At 41.1% G+C, this 23,776-nt stretch overlaps 1 protein-coding gene across 18 annotated transcripts in view; it reads left to right on the plus strand.

Moving 5' to 3' along the window:
• Positions 1–23,776, plus strand: part of ARHGAP15 (Rho GTPase activating protein 15) — a 368,006-nt gene that overhangs the window by 333,042 nt on the left and 11,188 nt on the right. For all 18 annotated transcript variants that reach the window (XM_083494613.1, XM_083494624.1, XM_083494616.1 and 15 more), the window contains one exon: positions 8,716–8,821. In XM_083494613.1, coding sequence (XP_083350739.1) covers positions 8,716–8,821 — 106 coding nt within the window. The remainder of the gene's footprint in view (positions 1–8,715; positions 8,822–23,776) is intronic.

Raw genomic sequence — 23,776 nt, forward strand, 5'->3', positions numbered from 1 at the left:
CTTAAAGCCCACTTAATGTCTGCTTAACTCAATTTGTCAGGAAATGTAGAACAATTTCCTCACAGCCTGAAATTTGGTAGTGGTTCAAAGTCAAAAGGCCAGGTCTAGTCTTATTCAAATGATATAATAAACAGTCTTCAAGTCTAAATCTGCCCTGGGGAAATGCTGTTTACTTTGTTTGTTTGCTTTCGGAAAAAAGAAATAGAAAAAAGAAATGAGAGAACAGAAGAATAAAATTAGTGTGCCTCTTACTATTAAAAATCCTATTGTTTCTGGGTCCTTGAATTGGCCTTTTTTAAAATTACATAAAACTTTTTGAAGCAGCATATTTTCATTTTAATTTATTGCCACAGAAAAGTGTGCTGAATCGGTTTTAGTCATATTATAGTCCCCAGATGCTTCTGCCACTACTGGGAATTTGTACAGCTATTTTTATACATTTTCTAAGAGACTTATTAAACTACTTTATGTTTTTAAACAAATACAAATATATATTTATTGGTTTTTTTTATTTTTATGAGCCCTTCATAAGGGTCAATATCGTGGGATTTAATGCTTCTCCTAAAGAGGGGTTCTCTATTCTGAATGCAACTCAGCCTTTAGTTTTTCACGTATAAGTAGAACTTCTGAAAATAAGTAGGGATGCATTTCCCTGAGACTTAGGTAGATTTCTTCTCCTTTAACCCTTTTCCATTCAGTCATCCTGCGGATCTGACACAGCTCTTTGAAAAGGCAGGAATGAATCCCTGTGAAAACGGGGGGGGGGGGGCGTTCATTCAAGAGCTGAAGGGGGAGGAGATCTGAGATCCCCATCAAGCAAACACATTCTAGTTGGCGGATTGCCTTGCCTTGCCTTGCCTTCTCATGCTCCCATCCTTTTATGCCTGGGAAATAAGATGTGGATTTATTCTTGCAAGAGGCATGAATCAGTATTAGGAAGGCATGAAGACTTGCTTGGAGATAGAAATACCTTGGCCCCAAGATTAAATACATTAGATTAAAACAAGTGCTATGTTCTTGTTCGTTATCTCTCTCTCTCTCTCTCTCTCTCTCTCTCTCTCTCTCTCTCTCTCTCACACACACACACACACACACACTCTCTCTCTCTCTCTTCCCCTAGGGTGAAAGGTTTTTATTTGTAGCTACAGGGAACATGCAAAAAGAGAATGTGGGACATGGATTAATATATTTTCATACTATTTTTGGTTTTAGAAATATTTCGAGAGCGGGGAAACTATTTGGCCATTTTTGTTCCTCTGGGAGAGAGAGAAAAAAATCAGGCTAAAGACTTCCAATACACAGTCTCTGTTGGCTTTAACTGCTTGTTAGGGAGGTGTGTGATAGCCTCAAGTTGTGCATTTGCCGAGAAAATATCACACTATCCAGATGTTCGAGTCTGCTCTTTCTGTGCACGCAGAAAACCATGCACAAAACTGAAGCCGAGCAGAAAGCACCGACCAGGAGAAAAGAGGGGAGCAGAATTGTTTCTCAGTTAAAAGCGATGAAAGCTAGTTACGAAGCAGGGTAATATCTCTTAGGATTTTCAGCTTTACATTATCACAGTGTGGTGAAATGAGCTGGTAGTGGTATATATAGCAAAACCCCTCCTTCCTCAGAAAGAACCCTCTGTGAAAAAGACAAGAGTTGGCTTTAGGTATTCCAAGCAGAGAGAGGCTTATTGCGTGAGATGCTGCTTCTGTTATAATTAGGGTCCAGCAATTCCCCCCCCCTTCCCTGTTTGCCGTTACTTGCTGCTACATATTGCCTGTAATGTATGGCACTGTTAAGGGAAAAAAATTGGAGTCAAAGTGACTGGAAAGTTAGGTCTGCTCTGTGGCACTGTGAGATTGTTGACATCTGCCGAGGTTGGAGAGCTCAGTAAGCAGGAAATGGAGTGTCACTCTGAGTGGTAGTTTACCATTATCCTGGCATCCTAATGAAGTGTCTGCAGTGCACAGAGCTTCTGGATGGCATCTTAACGCACGGCTAAGCAAAAGCACTTCTCTCCTTGTCACTGTCATCCATCTGCCTGCACCCTACTGTAGCCAATGGGATGGAACCATGCTACAATGTGCTATAAGCCATTTAGAGTTGCACATTGCATAATCAGTCCCATCAAATATGTAAAAAAATGACGATTATTGGTTATTTTTCTCAAACGATGGCACCTGGAGGTTGAGACATTAAAGTTTAACTTTTCTAAGTACTGTGAGCATGGTGCTTTTTTATTATTCCATTAATTCCACATATTTATTTGTTAAATGGAATAGAGTTAGAAATTCATTGTCTTAAGTCTTGCTAATGGACTGAAAAATATGTATGAATATTCATTGGAAAACTCCTCTCTCTTTATAAACCACATTTGGTGAACTGATCAATTGATAGTGTTGAAATATTTCCCAACATTTTAATTTTTTATTATATTTTTTGGGCGGAGGCATGAATAAAAAGCAAATCAATTCATATCTTAACTTATAAGTTAATGGTGTGTGTGTGTGTAATCAGTCTGTTTATGTTGTAAACTTGATATTGTGTATAATGGATGAATCAGATTTGGACTGCTGACATTTAGCCAAAAGAAATGATAGATTAGGTGGAGAAACAGAAATGTCTGTGTTTCTATTTTTGTATCCTTTTGACCATCTATATATTTTATCTCTGTTTATACATCTTTATACACACACACACACACACACACACACACACACACACACAATTACTACCGCTTAACAGAGTTCAGCTGGAATAATATGTGTTTTGTTTTAGCCAGATTTCACACAAGATGCCAGATTTGGGGAGTGGTTGAGGGAATATGTTTTAAGAGTCAGGCTGGCACAGAACTACTAAAACTGAGTAAGGGCAATAGAAATTGTCTAAATCGGATGTTTTATTTACATCCAAGAGGGCAGAGCATAATTTAGTTGCCTCAAATTTTTTCACAGACATTAAAACTATAGCAAACATACCAGCAGGGAAGCTTGCACAGCAGCACAGTGGGGGAGCTTGCAGAGCGTCTGCCCAACACTATGTCTGGTTGCAGCCAGCATCAGAAGCCTCACATTTTCTTTAGCACTCAAAAATCTCAACCTGGTTCGCTCCATTTTTATTTTTCAATAGAGGCAAATGAGGCAGGCTGACAGATGAAACGTGTGACTCAAAATATCCTCCTTAAGAAAAGGCATGCGTCTGTTTTATTTATTTAAAATATATTTTAAAGGTTAAAAACCTTTAAAGGTTTTCCTTGGAATAAAAGGGAAACACAATATGAAGCAATCCTAACCTAAATAGCAAGCGAGAAACATAAAGCAAGGAACAAGAGAGAGGCTTTTAAATAATAATAATAATAAAAATCTGAAAGAAGATGACAATACTTTCAATAGTTATGAAGCCTGGTGGAATACTCTTTAAAAAATTAAATAAATTAAACCACACTGAGGTGCAGCAGCACAGCACTCAAGGTCTTAAATCAGACAAAGTGTTGAGGTGAGCCATGAATGCCAGTTTAACATTAAACATGCACACACATTTTCTAAAGCCTCCTAGAAAAGACGAGTCGGTTGTGGGGTAAAATGACTCTGGGCCCATCAGCCATGAATAATGCAGCAGGGCTGAGGGAAGGGGAAGAGGTCAAACTCCATTACCTTGCAACATAATGAATTTATGTCAGGTTGGAATCATAGGTCCTATTCCTAGCAAATGGGAGTTATGAGAGATAAACTCTGGACTTCCTGTTCAGTAACAAAGTGGGATGCTATTAACATCCATGTCCATTTCAAATTAATTTTTGGAAGCATCATTTCTGTACTCAGAGTGTTTGCTAGACGCAGGAGTGTTAATGCTTTGTTTCTTCGTTCGTTTTCCACCACTCACTACCTACATGTGTTGTGTTTTACACACACAGTTCCAGTTGAAACCAAGGGGCCTGCCGTAAATGGGCAAAGTATTGAAGCCTACATTATAACATCCTTTTGTTTCCTCTGATTTTTATATGTTACATGTCAAAAATGAAAATGACACGCTTGGTGCAGTTAGCACATTTTGAATAATTCCTCTTGCTATAAGCTGTCAGTACTAAGATTGTGGTTCAAGAGTCACCTGTGGCTTTAAGCAATTTAGGTGCAACTCTTTTGGTACTGGGGAAAGCAAGCAGAGATTAAGAAAGCTGTTAGTGAGCTTGTGTGCTGTGGGAACAACAGGATGTGCCTTTGCCCCTTCTCCATCCTTTATGCTGCATGAATCAGTGAATGAATCAACATTGTTTTGCCTTCCCGGTGCCAATTTATTTTTTTTAAATCAAATTTTGTAATGTATTGTTTTTTAAACACACACACAGAGAGAGATCAGTATCAACCTTTCTAATGAAAGTATATCCAATATTTTCATGGAACTATAAAAGAGAGAGTGAGTGTTATGGCAAAAAGCCTGGCCTCAGCAGCTTTGTGGGGGAAATGGTGAAATGTGACTGTGATTTATAATGAGAAAAGGTATCTACAACATACAATTTTCTACCTAGCTGCAAATAATAATTCATAGTGATGTCCCTTCTAGATAAAATACCTTTGCTATGGAGGACCCATGTGGTAAGATGAGCATGATAAATGTCAGACCAGTGCAGGTAACGGCCTTACAAACCATTAAGATTAGCTCCCTCTTTTTCCCCCTGATGATAACAGTAACCATGCTGTGAGTCTATGTGGTAATAATATCTCAGTACTGATAAATGCCAGAGCCAGGCAGAGGTGTTTATCATTCCCAGTTCAGAAATGCTGACTAAAGGTACCACATGTTGCCTATTTTTCTTCTTTTTTTCAGTCGGATTACAATTAGCAGGGAAGTTGATTCATAAAACAGGGGAGTGCAAAATTACTTCTGTGCTTTAACAATGAATTAGCTGTTTTTCACCAGCTTTGTCAGTGCCTGTGCTTGAAACTAGAAAGCAATAAAGGCCATTTTACATTTGGAAGTGCTGAGATACATTTGGGGGGGGGGGGTGCAGTGGATCTTGTACTCTACACCATTTTCTCACTACCTCTTTCAGAATTTTTTTTTTCCTGATTCATTTTAGTCTAACGTGCCTCAGTTAACATTAAGTCAAACTGTGGAGTGAAATTGTGTGGCAAAGCATACAGTAAGCAGAATTCTTTGTTTGAACAAGGGCTTGGACCGTGTTTCAGGTGTACAGCTGACCAAATTAAGATCTGGTCTTTTACATTACATGGGGCCATCACATAGATTTGGATCAAGTCATGGGGTAGGGGGAATTCAGCCAACTCTGGCCTCCGTCTGCAAAAACACACACCTGCACCATATCTCATTCCCAAGAGATGGCTAATCTGCTACAAACAGAGCAGTGCAGGGGACTGCCGAGAAAGGGGGAGGGGTAAGAAAGCCATTTTTTGTGAATCTGTTCTGCAGATTCCAAGCCCTAGTAGGTTTCCCCACCTCCAATGGCAAACACCACTGCTATGGTTCATAGGACGGGACATTTACTATGTGGGCACTCCAACATGCAGGTCAAATAATTGTTGCAGTCCATCAAATCATCAAACAGCAAATATATAAATTGTCTTACAATGTGTCAAGTATCAAAAGATACCCAGATCTGTAAAATAGTTCACTATCAGTCAACACACATTAAAGCACTAATAATCCTCATCTCCACAGTTTAATAGGCTGCTATTCAGAATTTGTGATCAAATCTTAGTTGTATCCACTATGAATAAGGCTACTTTCTAGTTCACCCTTCTTATTAGAGTCGGTCATCTAAAAGATCATTTGAATTTTGCCGGCAATCAAGCCAAATTGGTCTAGGAGGCATCCAACTGAGCCACTTGGAGGAGCAGTCAACAAAATAAACCACAAATGCCTAAACCTACCACAAAGATCCTGAATGCTATGTGGAAATCTATTTAGTTGACATTCCTTTATTGCAGGGGGCTGGACTAGATGACCCTTGGTACCCTTCCAATCGGCTCTAAGACAATTTCTTGATTCTTTTATCATTTTGAAGCTTCCCATGGGATTACTCCCCCCCCCTTTTAAGAAGGAGCATTAAAAATACTTTTGCTGTAAGTAGCACACACAGAAGGGCAGCTGTGCCTTAGTCTTTTTCTGTGTGGAATTGCTGTCAAAAGATTTAGAAAGCATCGTTTTTGTTCTTGGGGCAGCTGGTATTTGCTTATTCTGCCTTCCCTAAAGAAAAACAGGAGAGAGAGGAGAGGGGGATCTTTATTCACTTTCATACTATATACATGACTTCTTAAAATCAAACACACACACAAAAAAATAATAATAGTTCCTCCAGACTGTTCGTCACTTCATACATTGCCACCATGTTTAGCACTTCACTGCAATGCTGCTGAAGAGAACTGAGCAGAGTTGTGATACACGTGGATTGCAAGTTGGCCGTTCACTCATCACATACGGTCATCCGTTCTATAGTCTCCGCCTTCACTCCATTTATTTGCTTTTGTTTCAGATTTATCCGTAGGTAGGTAAACAGTTACATAGATACATACCCACACCCAAGAACAAATAAATACTTTCCCATAAATCCCTCTGGTGGGGAAACTGTGGCCCTTCAGATGTTGTTGGACCTCAGACTTTCACCACCCCAGCTGACATGCCCAAAGGTCAGAGGTGTTCTAGCACCTTCTGGATAGCCACAAATTCTTCATCCCTCATCTAAGCCATTTATGCCAATCCTTCTTACATAAGGGACTGCACTGCAGTTATGAAACTATTGTAAGGTCTTCAGTGGCTTCCTGTACATATCTACCATGAGAAACATATCCGTCCCTTACTGTTTCAGGAGGAGGTTTTAAGCGATGAGATCAATTTATTTATTTATTTTTACTGCACTGGGTTGAAGCTAGGAACAAGACTCAGGTTATCTAAGACCTGCAGCATGTAAAACGGTTTCCCTGTGTCAGGGGCCTCTAACATTTATTTTATCTTATCTTTCATGAAACGAAAGTAGAGCTATACATGCTTCAACATCTGATGCAAATATCTCCATCAGAAACCATATTTTAAGACTTGAAACCATCAATCGCATTAAAAAACACACATGCTTATCCTGAGTCAGTCAGCAGCAACACTGTTATCACATCATCAAAAGAAGTTTCACATCACAAAGGCGATTATAGGTCTCAGACTCACATTCTTTCATTACTGACTAATTGTTTTCTACAAAAAGGCAGTTATGAAATGAGGAAAGGGGATACTAAGCAAAGGACAGGATGTGAACTAAGAATGTCAACGTAGCTACGAATTTGATCACAAGAGAACATGAAACTATGGAAAATACAATAAGAACAAAACGAAGTATATAAGCACCAGAGATATACATTAAAAATGTTTGATGGGTTCAGTCCATTGTCTGCATAAGGGCTAAGTCGATCTTAGTAGTAATTAAGCAAATAAGTAAGATAGAGACACCTGTGGCCTAGTTTATACTGAGCTGCTAAATCTGTGTCTGAGGTGTGCCACTTCACAAAGGGATCCACATCCTTTTCTAAAAAGCATCCCCTCCAATTAAAAAAGACATGTCATGGAGAAGGAATCTAGTTTAGCTTCCTTCCTGACTTACTAGTTGTTTATATGTGGGATTCCGCCCCCCTCCCCTTGTGGAAGCGTTTGATCACAGAAGCTCCCACCCACACGTTTATGTGATATTGCTCAAACATAGCTTTTCTATTTCCTTGAAACCTTCACCTCTGTTCTCTCATAGAAAATGAATGGATTAAAAAATTATGAAATGTTTCTCCTCAGATGATGGATGCCATTTTTTTAATGCCATACATGTAATTTGTTAACATAAAACTGTATTGTATTTAAATTATAATACTGAAATAATTATACCTGCATAGTTATATCCCTAGCTGGGAGGGAGGAGGCCTAGTTATTAATGGACACCACAGCTGTGCAAGTATGTTTTCATTCCCACCCCCACCCCCGCAGACTGAAGGATGCACAGAAATTGCAGTAGAAATATTAATTGTTTTTCAGGTAACTTGGGTTGGCCATGAAAGAGGTTAGCCATCACAAAGTTTGTTCATTACATTTCAGGTGGGCTGTATCCAAACTTGCATGAGCAGAAACCTGCTCACACAGTCAAGCTTCTCTGCCCTTTCTCCTCACTTGCAGCCCTCTTTTGATTCCCAAATGTGTCTTCCAAAGTTTGGAGACAATCAGAAAAGGCCTGGGATAGTTTAGGACCCACCCAACCTTAATTTTTTGACTAGTTGTTTCAAACAGATTTTAATACTACGTTTTTGAATTGCCATAACCTGACCTGGAACCTTGTTTTGGTGGGTGGGTAAGAAATTGAATAAATTATAATACTAATGCTGGGGAAGGGGAATCACCCCAAATAATCACCCCATTTCTGGCAGTTCCCCCTTCCCACTACAGCCTAGTGAAGCACATGTCAGGCTGTTCCTGGGGAGCCCTGACCCTTAGGAGAGGTTTTTCAGAGAACAGGAGATGAGGAAGGGTGAGAAATCTCCGTTGTGTGTGTGTGGATCTCTGCTTGCACAAGTTTGGATACAGTCCATTAGAAAGCAATGTTCAAAAATAGATATGGTTGTAACACTTCAATCTTAGCTTGAGACCCATATTCATAGTCTGAGACAGCGGTAGCAAAAAGCAAAATATGCTAGATAGTCAAATATTGTTCTGGGATCATAACTTCTTTTTTCCTTTTTTCCTCAGAAATTCAAGACAACAAAAGTAGAGTGAAAGTCATCAAAGACCTTGTACAGAAGCTCCCAAGACCAAACTACGACACCATGAAAATATTATTTGAACACTTGCAAAAGTAAGTCAAGCTACTAACTATAAAATGTGATGTATTAAGAGTTAGACACTTAAATTGCAATGTGATTTCGTCCTCTTCTTATTGCTCTGCTAATAAGCTTTCTGCTGGTTGAAATTTAAGATATCATATCACTTCATCCAATATAAATGGCCCAGGATGAAACTAGACTTCCTAGTCAATCTTGGTTGGACAGTGTTAGGTTTTTTTTTTAAAAAAAAAAATTTTTATTCATTTCTCCCCTTTTCAAAGCTGGATGAGAGAAGCTGAATACTCTGCAACCATACCTCCTCATTCCCCATTGCTTCAGGCAATTTTCTCTGGTTTATGAATAACAAACACACCTGCCCCATCACATCTATTTGACCCTCAGCTTTAGCAGACAAACAATTTTGAAATGGTCAATATTCTTCATCATGTTTGTTTCACAGAACAGAAGAGATTATAGAATCAGCAGGTACTGCTTTTATGTACTCATCTATGGGGAAAAAAGAACCAACTTCGGTTCCACTTAGGATAGAAAGTAGTATATTGAGTCTCGTGCGGACTCTCTGGAGAAAAGTTGGTTTCATGGTATTGGGGAGGGGACTCCTCCTACAGACCTAAACTATATTTTAATAAATAGTGGCTTTATAATGTTTTTTGTGCTGTAATCTTTAGCTCTCTGAGTGTGTAATTCATTGATTGTTATTGTAATTTATAGGCCACCTTTTGGCCAAAAAAGGCCTCTGAGGTAGCTCACGTGATTAACACACAAATAACAGAATTCAGTCAGGATATATTTTGCTAATGGTTGAAGATGTTTCACATAAGTTCGAAGAACCATGAGCTTTTCCATGAATGATTGGAAGAAGAGCTCACCCAATGACATATTATGTAGACTCTGTAGCAAGTCTCATGCTTGTGTGAGCAGAAGAACAGACTTGGATGGACTTTTACTTTTGTCCTCAGTGCAAGAGTGCACACTGTAAAGGAAGGAGATGCCTTCTTTATGCAAAAGTGCATCTTTGGATTCAAAGGGGAACAGCTCTTCCTCTCTTGAATAATTCAATGACTGGGTTTTTTTGTACTTTTTTGCAACAATCTTCAACTTAATTTAAAATAAGTACTGTTGAAAAGGTGTTGTCATTATTTCCTTGAGACTGCACTATCTTGCAGCGCCATTCAGTGTTACCAGAGTGATATAATCTACTGACCACATCCTGTGGGATGCTCTCGCTGTCACTGATGCTCTCTATTTTAAATTAAATTAAATTAAAATCAGACAGAAATGAACACATGATTTTGGTTTTGGTTTCCATGACACATGGAGAGTGCAGGAAGAGTTGTCCTAGGCTTTCTGCACAATTTTGCAGCGCAATAACAGAAATACTGTTGCAAGCACCTAGCAAGTGGTTAGCAAGTAGGCTGCTCTAGTGTGCTTCTCCAAGCAAGTACTTATGATGGCTACCACCTCTATCCAATGCCACTAATAGCTGCGCACTAGTTCAAGCACAGTGAGAATGTGATGTTCTTTGCAAATTATCAGTGTAACCCACACATCCATTGAGACCATGTGTTTTGGGTGTTTAGTACTCCTAATGCAATAAGTGCAACATTATATTTTTTTGTTTATTGTTAGGTTTGGACAGGATAGGAATTCTAATAGCAAATAAAAAGCCTGATTATTGGCACTTGGGATGAGCACATGTTTAAAGCTTGCCCTCTGTTACAGAAACAGTTCCACCATTGTTGTAAATTGTTCCCCCATCGTTCAGCCCGGACACTGAGGTCCAGCGCCAAGGGCCTTCTGGCGGTTCCCTCATTGCAAGAAGTGAGGTTATAGGGAACCAGACAGAGGGCCTTCTCGGTAGTGGCGTCCACCCTGTGGAACACCCTCCCTTCAGATGTGAAGGAAATAAGCAGCTATCCTATCTTTAAAAGACATCTGAAGGCAGCCCTGTTCAGGGAAGTTTTTAATATTTAACACTGTATTGTTTTTAACACTTGATTGGAAGCTGCCCAGAGTGGCTTGGGAAACTCAGCCAGATGGGCGGGGTATAAATAATTTTGTTGTTGTTGTTGTTGTTGTTGTTGTTGTTGTTGTTGTTGTTGTTGTTGTTGTTGTTATATTTGCAAGGATAAACATGAGCCAGAAACTTTGGAAGTTTTCAGGGGCACATTTGAATCGAAACAAGATTGGCGAGTACTGTACCTCATGTAGATCCAAGGACAGTCACTGCAAGAATTTTCCCGCATTATAAAATCATATTCATTATCAAGCTTGTTCTGATATTCATCAGAAAGGATATTTAAGGTCCTAAACCCTTTCCATTGGTGTATAGATTCATTCACAACTAAAGTAGTAGAGTGTTTATATTCTTCTTGGCATATATTGGACCTTAATTTGGTTGGAAGTCTGCATTATGGCCTTAGGAGGATCTTGAGAGAACCTTACGGGACCCTGAAGTGTTTAACAAACATCGCATTTCCCCTTTGTGGAAAGTGGGGCTTCACACATGTTTGGAGTAAATGTAAGGCAGTTTTCCACTAGCTTACATTTGGGTCTTTTCCAGCCTGGAGTTTTTATGGCTTTGGACTCCTCCGATTGTAGGAATATTGCAGAAAATCAAATTGGGGCAGACACAAAAGTAAGCAGCTGTGTTCAAGTTCACACAGCAGCGCCGGATTAGGGGCAGTACGAGCCGTTCCCCCACAAAGGGGGCTGAGCCAAGGGAGTGCAAAATAATAGTAATAGTCAGTGGCGTAGCGTGGGTTGTCAGCACCCGGGGTAAGGCAAGTAATTTGCGCCCCCTAACCTGTGGATTTGCGCCCCCTAACCCTAACCCCCATATGTTGCGCCCGGTGCGGCCGGCCCCCCCTGCACCCCCCACGCTACGCCACTGTAATAGTTATAATAACAACCTATTTATTATATATCTTATATATCAAATTATCTCCTCACTCAGAGTACCATATTGCCAAAGTCTGCCCCTGCTCACAGATAGGCACAAGTTGAGCAGGACTGCTTGCAGGTCCTGAGACTATAGCTGTTGGCCTTGGATTCTGATCCAAGTGAGAAAGGAAAGTTCAGGGCTTGTAAAATTTGCCTCTCCTCCTGAGCTGGGCCTGAACTTGATTTAATTTAATTTTATTATTTATATACCACCCATCTTTGTTTCTGCACCCAGCAGAACTTCACTGGGCATCACTACTAGAATCTTTACTCAAATTGAGCAAATTTGTGACAGCATGGGCAAGAGACTTACCAATACAGCCTACCAGACTTCAACAGGGAAAGTATGGTCCAAAGTTGTGACCAAGAAGGGTTAATATGGGGCAAAGCAAAAGATGACAGGAAGGAACTTGGCAGGTCAAGTGTGACATGTGCATATTCTAAAGACATGTATGTCTGGGATGGTAAATTTGCTGGACTACAGTTCCCATCATCCATGACCATTGGCCTAGCTGAACCCCACCCCTGCTGTATGTTTTCAAGCAGATATCAGGCTCTGCCTATATGATTGCTTCTTCCTCTTCAAAATGCCACACCAGGGGGGATCTGGCGATATTTTACGTCTTTAAAAACTATTTTGATTTATTAGTTTTTAACAGTTCTCCTCTAAAGTACAAATCAACACTGAGATTTTCAGATTTATGTCTGTCAATCACATTCATAACAGTAATAGAGGAAAAGGCAGGATCTAGATTGCCTCCTCCTTCACACTCTCCCCTCTTCTTTAAGTGGAAAGCACTGAACCCAGATGCCCAACTGTGGCAGAGTGTCTTCCAGCAACAGCATCTGGCTTCTTGGCAGTGACTTTCAGGCAAGTTGTCTGGGGAGCTTTGCGGCTGCCTCTTGGTTTATCACGTGGATCAGTTACTGTGGCCTGTCTGGCTGCTTTGCCCAGGCAGAAGCCAATTCCTTTTGATTCACCTTTGATTTTTTAGAAACTTGTTCATTCCATTTGGGGTGTGTGTGTGTGTGTGTGTGTGTGTGTTGAAGCCACTTGTGTTTCGCTGTAGGGCTGCACTCCCTTGCATATCCAAGCCTCTTTTCTCTTTCTGCTAGATATAAAATCACCAGTCTTTCTGTCTCCCCATCAACGCTGTTAGTTCTTTTAATAACGTCTTCAATCAATTTCACTGCCCCTTGTTATACAGCAGAGAAAATTGATCACAAAAAGGGGGAAATAATAAAACTCCACAAATATCTAGGTTGTTTAGCACAGGGTTCCCAGCCCCCCCAAACCTTGAACATACTATACAACTGAGATGGATTCCCCCTCCCGTTTGAAAATTTGGCTTCATTCTCACATTTTCAAAGCACCAAGAAGAAGTAGCATCTAGCACAACTGAAATCAGAGTCTCAAAACGGTGCATCCTTTGCTGACTTTATTGCACAGCAAAGATCTCTCGCTTCTGGAAACTATATTTAACAAAGGAGATTTATTTTTACCTATTATAAAAAATATATATTCCAGCCAACAACCCACATGTAAGAAGAATGCAACAGTAGCTCACGCAAAAGGAAGCTATGACAATGTGATGACAAGTTCAGCAGCCATACACAGAATGCTGTGGATAAATCAAAAATTAAAGCTATTGTATGACAGCTAGGAACACTTAGCAAGTGAAGTCTGCAAAATTTCCATTATTATTATATTTTGGAGGGAAGAAAGATGCAGATTACACATATGATTTCCATTTGCTCCAGCCTTTCTGCAGGTTCAGTCTAGCATGGATATTAAACTTGTGTGTAGTGGCTTGTTTGCTTTCTCCCAGTGTGGTTGAATGGGGAGACTAAACTCATAAAGACTATACAGACCTTAAGAGAACAAATCAAATCAGACATAGCACCTTGCATATACGGTGTTTTTGCACATGGCACTAAAATGCCTTTGAGCTAATGCAAAAAAGGAAAGTAGAAGGAAGCTAGTTTTAAAACTGAGAACATGCTCCAGCCAGTGTTCTTGTTGCATTCAAAATGCTGGAAATGCAAAAGACACTGAGAACATACAGGCCACATTCACACCATTCACTGAGGACCTCCGAACAACTCTCAGCACCCATAATGAACTATAGCTCCCAGAATTCTATAGAGGAAGCCATGGCGGTTTAAAGTGGTCTAATCGTGCTTTAAATGTATGGTGCAAATGTGACCATAGTCAGAAATAGTATAGAAGATTTCAGAGGTTCATGGTTTCTAGAATGATCTGACTGTAGACATCCACCAATGGAATTTCATTTATTTGAACCCCTGACCTAATCCATTTCGCTGAATTGCCATTAACACTGTGCTCACAATTTTAAAAGCAATCCACAATGTTCCCACGCTCTGAATCAGTGTTTCCCAACCTTTGGTCTCCAGCTATTTTCAGACTACAATTCCCATCATCCCTTGCTAGCTATGGAAGATGGGAGTTGTGGTCCAAAAACAGCTGGAGACGCAAGGTTAGGAAACACTGCAGACAGTGGATTACAACCCTTCATATTGGTTGTGAGACATTTGCATTTTGTACTTCAGTATTAACTCAAGATCAAAATGAGTCATAAGAATGATCCAATATAGTTGACACAGCACAGTTCTCCATTGCTAGGGATGTATACTATTGCTAGGGATATTTAGCCACCTAGTTCTGTGGAGATGAAGGTGTGGCACTACAGCTGTATTTCAGTTTAATGAGGTAGGTTCTTACGAAACCTACAGAATTTATTAACATAACTAAAGCCCTACTGAATCATGCCAAAAAAACCATGTAGTCTAGTGGGAGGAGCACTATTGCACAACTCTGGTCCTGCTTGAGAGTTTACCATAGGCATCTGATGGTGACTGTGAGAACATATTGCTGGTGTAGATGGGCTTTTGACCCAATCCAGCAAGGCTTTGTTGTTTCTCTTACATTCATATAAGTTGTACATACTTTGGCTATATAAAATGCAGGCGTCCCCCCAACTGGAATGCAAAATGCTGTTGCTTTCACCCAAACCCTTTGGCTTGACTCTTAACTCCCCTGCTACAGTAGGAAAGGCCACCTGTAATTTTGCACTAGCAATTGCTCCCTGGCCCAAAAAGGCAACATGTAGGTAGGTTTCAGGTGATGTGAGGAAAAATAACCTCTCCTGTTCCCTTTGCACTGCATCCCAGTACCTCTCAGCCAACAAAAAGTCAAGGAATGTGCTGAGAGAATCAGCATTTTCAGTGCCTTCATTTTTATCAGCCAAGATCATATTATTGTGATCAATGTAGGATTAGAAGTTCTCAGGCAAGAGACAGGCCTCTTTCTCGTGAAGAGCTACAAATCTTCATATTAACGTGACTAGTTTGAAAGTTAAGAGCAAATCTGCAAACTGGAATGCACTCCACTTGTAATGGGAACAAAACGCTGGCAGTGAAATACAAAGAGGGGAAGAGAGACCTAAATCACAGCACAATGACCTCCCTTAAGGCATCTGCCAAAGAGACGGTGTTTTTTAGGCAGCTTCTGTGAAACAGCGTCTTGATGTCTATGCCACGTAGTGATTTATTATTGTGCCTGAGAAACTGGAGCGGTGGGGTGGGGGGTGTCAGTAGTATGTGCCTAAGCAACCCTGAGCCTTTGGTCATAGAAAAGACTTCAGCGTTGTGGGCACCACACCCACACCTACTGATGTGGTCCCAGTTTTTTCTTTAGAGGCACCTAATTAAGAAAACCTTGACTCATTTACATGGATACGTTTGATCTAAATTACACTCCAAACCACACCAAATTAAGAGCATCTGTGAACGTGAAATGTTTGTTCCCTTCGACTGGTAGAGTGGGGCCGGCTCTGGGCTGCACATGTTCAAGTGACGAAAAATATTTCAGATGTAGCATGCTTCTCAGACCTACTTTTCCACTAATAATTTGCAGGGAGCTCAACTAGTATCTCTCTTTCTCCCCGCAATCATTACAGGCTGTCTAAAAAAAGTTTCACTTTTCTTCTTCTTCTAAAGCCAAAAAAGAAAAGAGGTAAGTGGCCACCTACTTTGTTGATACTGATGTGGTCACTGCCAGAAAAGCAAATCCAACAGTTGTCAAGAGTTGTCGCTGACATATAGGGCTAATTCCAACTAAATACTTTCCCAGAACTGAGCAAGGAATCTTTCCTCTAGTTTAGTGATCTTTTTTGCAAAATCCACAAGTATTTTGCATTTTCTGATGTATTTTTTTCATGCATATATCGCTACCAAAATAGGCGGGGGGGGGTGTTACCTTGGAATTGGCTCAGTCTTCTCTTGGGAAATCATTCAGGAATCTGAACCAAAAGCTATCATTTAGGCTCTTTCACAGATTGCATTTTACTCACTCCTCAAGTTCTTCATGAAGAGTACCTGCTTTGATTTGGTAGCCGCAGTAACTCCTTTAAACACCAGGTCAAGGCAATTCACTAGGAGGATAAACAAGAATCCGTATGCACAGTTGTCTGTCCACAGCAGAAGCTAGTACATTTTAATTTGGTACCCTTCCAGGTTTGTTTTCGACATGCGTTCAGTGGTAAAGAACCAAAATGTCAACACCACAGACCATATTGAAAATACTTTGCACAGAACTAGTGTCAAGGGTTAGCGCTGCTGGGCTTCTTTCAAGAGCCCAATCCCAGCAGAGGCCCACTCAGAAGAATCTGCTAGACCTGCTCCTCATCTTCAGCACTGCAACCTGTCTTTTCACTCATCTCTCACCATAGCCTAGCAATAGCAATGGTCAAAGGAGGGGCTGTAGATAATATAGCCTGCTAGATCACTGGCTTCCTGCCTGGTAGCAATGATGAAGTTCAGAACAGCAGCTGGTGATAATGGTGGTAAGGATGTAGATTCAGGTAGGGGGGTGGGGGGGCAAGAGGCTCCTTGATTTAGGGCCTTCCAAAACCTGGAACAGATGTGACCTTTGTAAAGTTGTTATCTGTCTATCTACCAATCCAACTGCAGTGGCCTATCGTGGGCTTCCTTCGCTTCCTGGTTTTGCTGCATGCATGGATGGGACTGTGACAGGAGAGGGAATGACAATATATGGCTTGATGACTCCATTCAGCTTCGTCATATGTTTTGTTAGACTGCCCTATGTGACATAGCGAAATGCATTTATAAACACAGTTTTGCTTATCATTAATATTCTACAAAGCTATGTTTATAAACATACTTTGATATGTTGTCTAGAATTGTTTTGGAAGTCTATATGCCAGCATGGAACTCCTGAGAGTCTATTTATACACACCGAGAGAGAGTATCTGCATATTTATGGTAGTTTATTAGTTATCATTTTAAAGGAGATTGTTGATGTTGGTATTGTTGGTACGGCTACTTAGAACTTAAAAAGAATCCTGCATGATCAGAGCAATGGCCCATCTGACACACCATCCTTTTCTTATAGCGGCCAACCAGGTGTCTATGGGAAGGCCACAAACAGGGCCTGAGTGCCAAAGAATCCCCCACAAGTGTCCTGGAAAAACCAGGATATCTTCTTTTTTTGTGCACGAGGCCATTTTCAGGGTTGTGATCTTGCCGAGTTTTGCACCGAGATCTCACCCTGGAAAAAGCATCTCTTTGGGGTGGATGGTATGAAACAGCACTCACCGCTACTATACAGACATGACTTTGCTGCTTTCCCATCATTAGGAGACCCCCATCATTAGCATATATAGGTTGTTGTTTTTTTAATTCTCATTAGGGCAAGATAGAAGCACTACCTTAAAGTCAGGGCTTTTCCCCCAGCCAGAACTCAGTTCCGACACTTCTCAGGTGGGCGCCATTGCCATTGTAAGAGAACAAGGGAGGTGTTCATGGTGAGTTCTGGCACCTCTTTATTCTAGAAAAATTGCACTGCTTAAAACTATTATACTGAGAGGAAAGGGAACATGAGGTTAAACCATTTTTTACAAGCCCTTTTGATTTTATGGTGTTCACAGCCAAACCCCTGGATTTGGCCCAGTGTGTTCTGAACTGGGACAAAGTTCAAAGACGACAGGCTTGAATTTCAGCCAGCTTCATATTTTCCCCTTCTTCCCTTTTGCTCTGCAAACAGTTTGAATTACATAATTTCAGTATCAGAATGAGCTATAGTTTACCTGTCAGTATTTTACCTTTCACATTCAAGCTGCGACCGATACTCGATCCCGTAAGACCTTGTTTTTGCATACTATTAAAAATTGCTCCATGGCTTTTTAAGCAAAGGGTAGAGGCTTTATTTTTATTTTGAAAAAAACACGAGTCCTTTTGTTTGAAGTGATTTTAATACATTTGTCTGATCTACTGCCTTTTTTGCAGTAGCTGGAATGTAATTTGAATATATTAGTACTTTCAGCAACAGTGCTCAGGGAGCCTAGTTAATAACTTATGCATGGATACATAGATACACTTCAGACAGAGGTAATGTTTTAGCCCTTGTGTTGGTAATACTTAGAAAGATGGAATGAAAGAGTCTGTTCTTTTCCTGCCCTTTGTTGTGGCCATGCATTGTGGGGGTATGGAGCCAGGGTTCTTTCTGCTGCCTACACAGCCTGGATTCAATAAGCAGTTCTATATGTATATTATGACAATGTGGTCAAGGAAACCAGATTTCTTTCTCTCTCTCTTTTACTATACCTTTGTGTGCCTGTATGGCATAACAAAAAAATCTGGTGCTTATTTTTCTTGTACTCATTCAATATGTTAACATATTCATAATTTGATACAGGTTATGTTCATCATATAATTAAAGTTGGAGTGTTAGAGGAAAAACCAGCAAGATGTTACATGAATGGAAAATATTTGTCCTTTCATACACGAGTCATTACGGCGTTGTATAAAACTGTAAATGTGACGAATGATCACTAACCCTTGCCCGACTGTTTGTTAGATTCTTTTGAACCCTAGCCCTATTCAGGCATCTCCCCACCACCCGCCCCACCCCACCCATACCCCAAAGTGTATGACAGAGGAGGGTGGATAGGTGCTCCTTGGCCCTGGCCCTGGCCTTTCTAATGCTTCACCATCCATTGCTAGCTTCCACACAAATCAGTGGCTAGACTGCTTCTACAGGAGGCCTTCTCTACTCCACATGTGATTTAGAACTCTGGTTCATTAATTAATTAATTAATTGGAATCACTTTTGAGGAAACTTCTGAATAGCATTTCAGTCATCCTGAAACTGTGGACCAGACTAGCTCCTAGGCTTCCTGTCATATATTGCATATAATGTTGTCTACTAGTCTGTATAATGTAGATGTATCATCAATACCTTCTGTGCACCTTCTGAGGATTGTAATGAGAAGTCATAACCAAGATATAATGCAGATTGAATTCCTTCCTCCCCCAACCTCCACCTTTCTCCTTTCCTTTCAAAATTTATTTCCTCAAATCTAGGAAAGTAAAAAATGAAATTGTTCTCCTGTCACAGGCTTCTCTGATCTTCCCAGCTGCTTTTCCTCCCTAATACTGACTTTTTCTGGGATAACTCTTTCTGTAGGAAGCTTCTAGGTTATGATTCACAATGTGACATGTGAGTTCATACTCTACCTTGCTCAAATCATGTGTCTGCACAGCATTATTCACCAATCACAGCCCTTTTCTTGTCAATGATTGCCAGAGGCAGTAGAAACAGTGAAGGATATCTATTGTGAAAAGTCCAGTTTCAATGTGTTTCCCCAATTTATTTACTGACCTTCGATGTAACAGCCACACTCTTGACCCTCATGAGATGGAGCCTAGGGGGAAATGGCACTGAGCACCAATTCCATATCCTGTTGTTCTGTAGTCTAAATTAAGTGCTAATTAATTACCCCTGGCATCTTTGCCTTTGCCTGTCAAATTGGATTTAGGATATTCCTTCAGCATTTAAACAAACAGCCTTCTATCTCCAACTGAAATCCCAAGAGTTAATCTTTCTTTTTCTTACAAATCCGTATTTAGAAAAGAAACAAATATGTCCATGTCCAGTGCAGGTAGCACTGAAATTTAAAGGAACAAGGATTGGTATTGTCAATTTTGATTAATAGCCCTTCATTAATAAACATCCTGTTACTCGTTTTCCACCTGCAGTTGCTGATGTTCCCTGGAATCAATTAACTCATATAATTTGATTTATTTTACAAAGACATTTTTGGATGTGTTGTGTTGATGATAAAGCTTTCTGTGTTTGCAGTTCTTGATTCAAAGTGAGATTGTTACCTAAGTGCTCTTTATTTTTTAATGTTGCAAGGAAATGTGGCTTCAGGCAGTCTGGAACTAAAAGAATGAAAGTAAATTTCAAAACTTAAAGCTGAATTCATAGAGAAGTATCCGTTGCCTACTGGGATATGTACATATCAGTTGTGCATAGGCAGTGTTATTCACTAGACTGGACGACAGAATGAAAAACAAATAAGCTCAGCAGCTCCATGGCCAAAGGTTATAAAACCAGCTATGATTCTAATTATCTGTCCTTCCACAAGCAAATGAGGCCACATTCCCCCATGAATAGGAAATTAGACAGAATAAGCAAGAAATAGGTGGACGTTTCCCACTCAGTCCAAGGAGGGCATTGTGCAGGCCTGTTGGGTCTTCCCATCACCATCCTTGATCCAAGAGTACACTTAGATTATGTCTAACATTTCTGTCTTCTGGGAATGCAGCAATTGTTGATCTTCTCATGAGGAATCTCTGACAAGCTTCCAAGGCGTTCTGGTAATATGAAAAACAATACTTTAAAACATTGACCCTAGTTTGGGCAATGTGAGTGCAATGAAAATGCAGAGTTGGGTCAAATTTTCTGTGAGGAGGTGCTGTTAGGTTTTGGGAAACAGGGACAGGGTGGCGCTGTGGTCTAAACCACTGAGCCTTAAACGCCAATCAAAAGGTCGGTGGTTTGAATCCCCGCAACGGGGTGAGCTTCCGTTGCTTGGTCTCAGCTCTTGCCAACCTAGCAGTTCAAAAGCATACCCCAAAGTGCAAGTAGGTAAATAGGTACTGCTCCGGCAGGAAGGTAAACAGCATTTCTGTGCACTGCTCTGATGTCAGTGTTCTGTTGCGCCAGAAGCGGCTTAGTCATGCTGGCTACATGACCTGGAAAAACTAACTGAGGACAAACACAAGCTCCCTCAGCCTATAAAGCGAGATGAGTGGCACAACCCCAGAGTCGTTCACAACTGGACAACTGTCAGGGGTCCCTTTACCTTTACCTTGGGAAACATACTGATAAGAAGGCAGCAAGAGTAGGGAAATTGGAAAGGTACAAGTTATAGGATGGAATGAAATGCTAAGTTACTTCCTGTCTCAAGGAAGGGAGACAGAAAGGAGATGGGTCCCAGAGTTGAACTGCTGCCTGCAGGTGCAAGATTGTTGTTTGTTGTTGTTGTTTAGTCATTTAGTCATGTCCAACTCTTCGTGACCCCATGGACCAGAGCACGCCAGGCACTTCTGTCTTCCACTGCCTCCCGCAGTTTGGTCAGACTCATGTTTGTAGCTTCGAGAACACTGTCCAACCATCTCGTCCTCTGTCGTCCCCTTCTCCTTGTGCCCTCAATCTTTCCCAACATCAGGGACTTTTCCAGGGAGTCTTCTCTTCTCATGAGGTGGCCAAAGTATTGGAGCCTCTGTTTCATGATCTGTCCTTCCAGTGAGCACTCAGGGCTAATTTCCTTAAGAATGGATGCATTTGATCTTCTTGCAGTCCATGGGACTCTCAAGAGTCTCCTCCAGCACCATAATTCAAAAGCATCAATTCTTCGGCGATCAGCCTTCTTGATGGTCCAGCTCTCACTTCCATACATCACTACTGGGAAAACCATGGCTTTAACTATACGGACCTTTGTTGGCAAGGTGATGTCTCTGCTTTTTAAGATACTGTCAAGGTTTGCCATCGCCTTTCTCCCAAGGAGCAGGCGTCTTTTAATTTCGTGACTGCTGTCACCATCTGCAGTGAATCATGGAGCCCAAGAAAATAAAATCTCTCACTGCCTCCATTTCTTCCCCTTCTATTTGCCAGGAGGTGATGGGCCCAGTGGCCATGATCTTCGTTTTTTTGATGTTGAGCTTCAGACCATATTTTGCGCTCTCCTCTTTCACCCTCATTAAAAGGCTCTTTAATTCCTCCTCACTTTCTGCCATCAAGGTTGTGTCATCTGCATATCTGAGGTTGTTGATATTTCTTCCGGCGATCTTAATTCCGGCTTGGGATTCATCCAGCCCAGCCTTTCGCATGATGAATTCTGCATATAAGTTAAATAAGCAGGGAGACAATATACAGCCTTGCCGTACTCCTTTCCCAATTTTGAACCAATCAGTTGTTCCATATCCAGTTCTAACTGTAGCTTCTTGTCCCACATAGAGATTTCTCAGGAGACAGATGAGGTGATCAGGCACTCCCATTTATTTAAGAACTTGCCATAGTTTGCTGTGGTCGACACAGTCAAAGGCTTTTGCATAGTCAATGAAGCAGAAGTAGATGTCTTTCTGGAACTCTCTTGCTTTCTCCATAATCCAGCACATGTTTGTAATTTGGTCTCTGGTTCCTCTGCCCCTTCGAAATCCAGCTTGCACTTCTGGGAGTTCTCAGTCCACATACTGCTTAAGCCTGCCTTGTAGAATTTTAAGCATAACAATTTTAAGCAAGATTGTAGCTGGGCCCAAATTGGTTGGTGGCCAATCTGCCTGTGTGTCTTCAATAGTGAGCAATCAGAAAAAAGGATTGAGCAGTGGATAGAATGGGTGGGTGCCTTCATAGTTTGCCCTTGAGCTGAGTATCGTCACCAGTGCTGGGTTTCCTAGAACCCTCCTAAAGTGGTTCCAAAAACAGAAAGCTTCCTTAAGGGAGAAACCTAAGTTGGTGTTTCCATAAGAGAAAGAACAAACATGGTAGAGAGACAAGAAGATGTAGAGAGGAGGCCAGAGAAAGGATCTAGCTGTAACTGAAGAGAGGTCTGCTGATAACTTGAAGAAAAGAGACACACCTACAGCAGCCTCCTGGGGAATCAAAAAAGCCAAACAATTTTGGTGTCTGGGGGATGCCAAATTATAGGAAAGAGGTTTCCTGATGGTTGACAGTTGCTAAGAGAAAGGATCATTTTGTGAGAGACAAAGTGCTCTTGCATTTTGTGAGAGACACTAAATGACATTCTGGGAGATACTAAATGACAAAGGGACATAAGTAATGAGTTGTTAGCAGCAATAACAAGAAGTTGTCCACTGCAGAGTTGCACAACTGGTCGAACAGGATTTTTTAGCCAATCGGAACACCTTTCCAAGTGACAAAGGGTTCCACATGGGAAGAGGCATTGGTGCTTTTCCAGGGAATGCAAACTAGCATTTAATCCGGTTACCAGTAGAAGAAAATGTTCAGAAGGAAGCCATTTATTCTCACCAGGGTTAATTAATGACTGAACAGAGGCATATGCTTACATTAGACATGACAGAGGGTCCAGGAACTAATTAGGCTTTCACATGCATTTGTTCACCATGCTCTTGCTGTTTGGAGAGGTTGTTTAGCTGAAGCCAAGGTTTTCTTCCTCTTACTTTGCACTGCCATCATGCTCATTGTATGTAGAGCAAAACCAAAGTGGTCACATAGCTCATGAGCCTATGCAGGATTCCAGCTGAACTGAGCTTCCCTGTACCAATTCTCCACAAATCTGCCCTGAAATACTGGGGAATAGCATGGGTGAGCGGTGAGAATCAGAGGGGCTGTTGGGGGAAGAAGCAATTGGCAGAAATCACATCCTTCTCCCTTCCAGACTTCCCTTTGAAGCAGCACGTCTGGATCTAAGCTCCTTCCACTTGTATGCATGGTCCATTATTGGGGTTCCAGCCTTATTGCTGATCTCAGCCATCCTGTTGTATTAATTAAAGGTAAAGGTAAAGGTACCCCTGCTCGTACGAGCCAGTTGTGACCGACTCTGGGGTTGCGTGCTCATCTCGCTTAAGAGGTCGGGAACCAGCTCTGTCCGGAGACACTTCGGGTCACGTGGCCAGCGTGATGAAGCTGCTCTGGCGAGCCAGCACCAGCACAG

This window comes from Podarcis liolepis (genome assembly GCF_965112155.1).
Source record: "Podarcis liolepis genome assembly, chromosome: 1".
Lineage (NCBI taxonomy): Eukaryota > Metazoa > Chordata > Lepidosauria > Squamata > Lacertidae > Podarcis > Podarcis liolepis.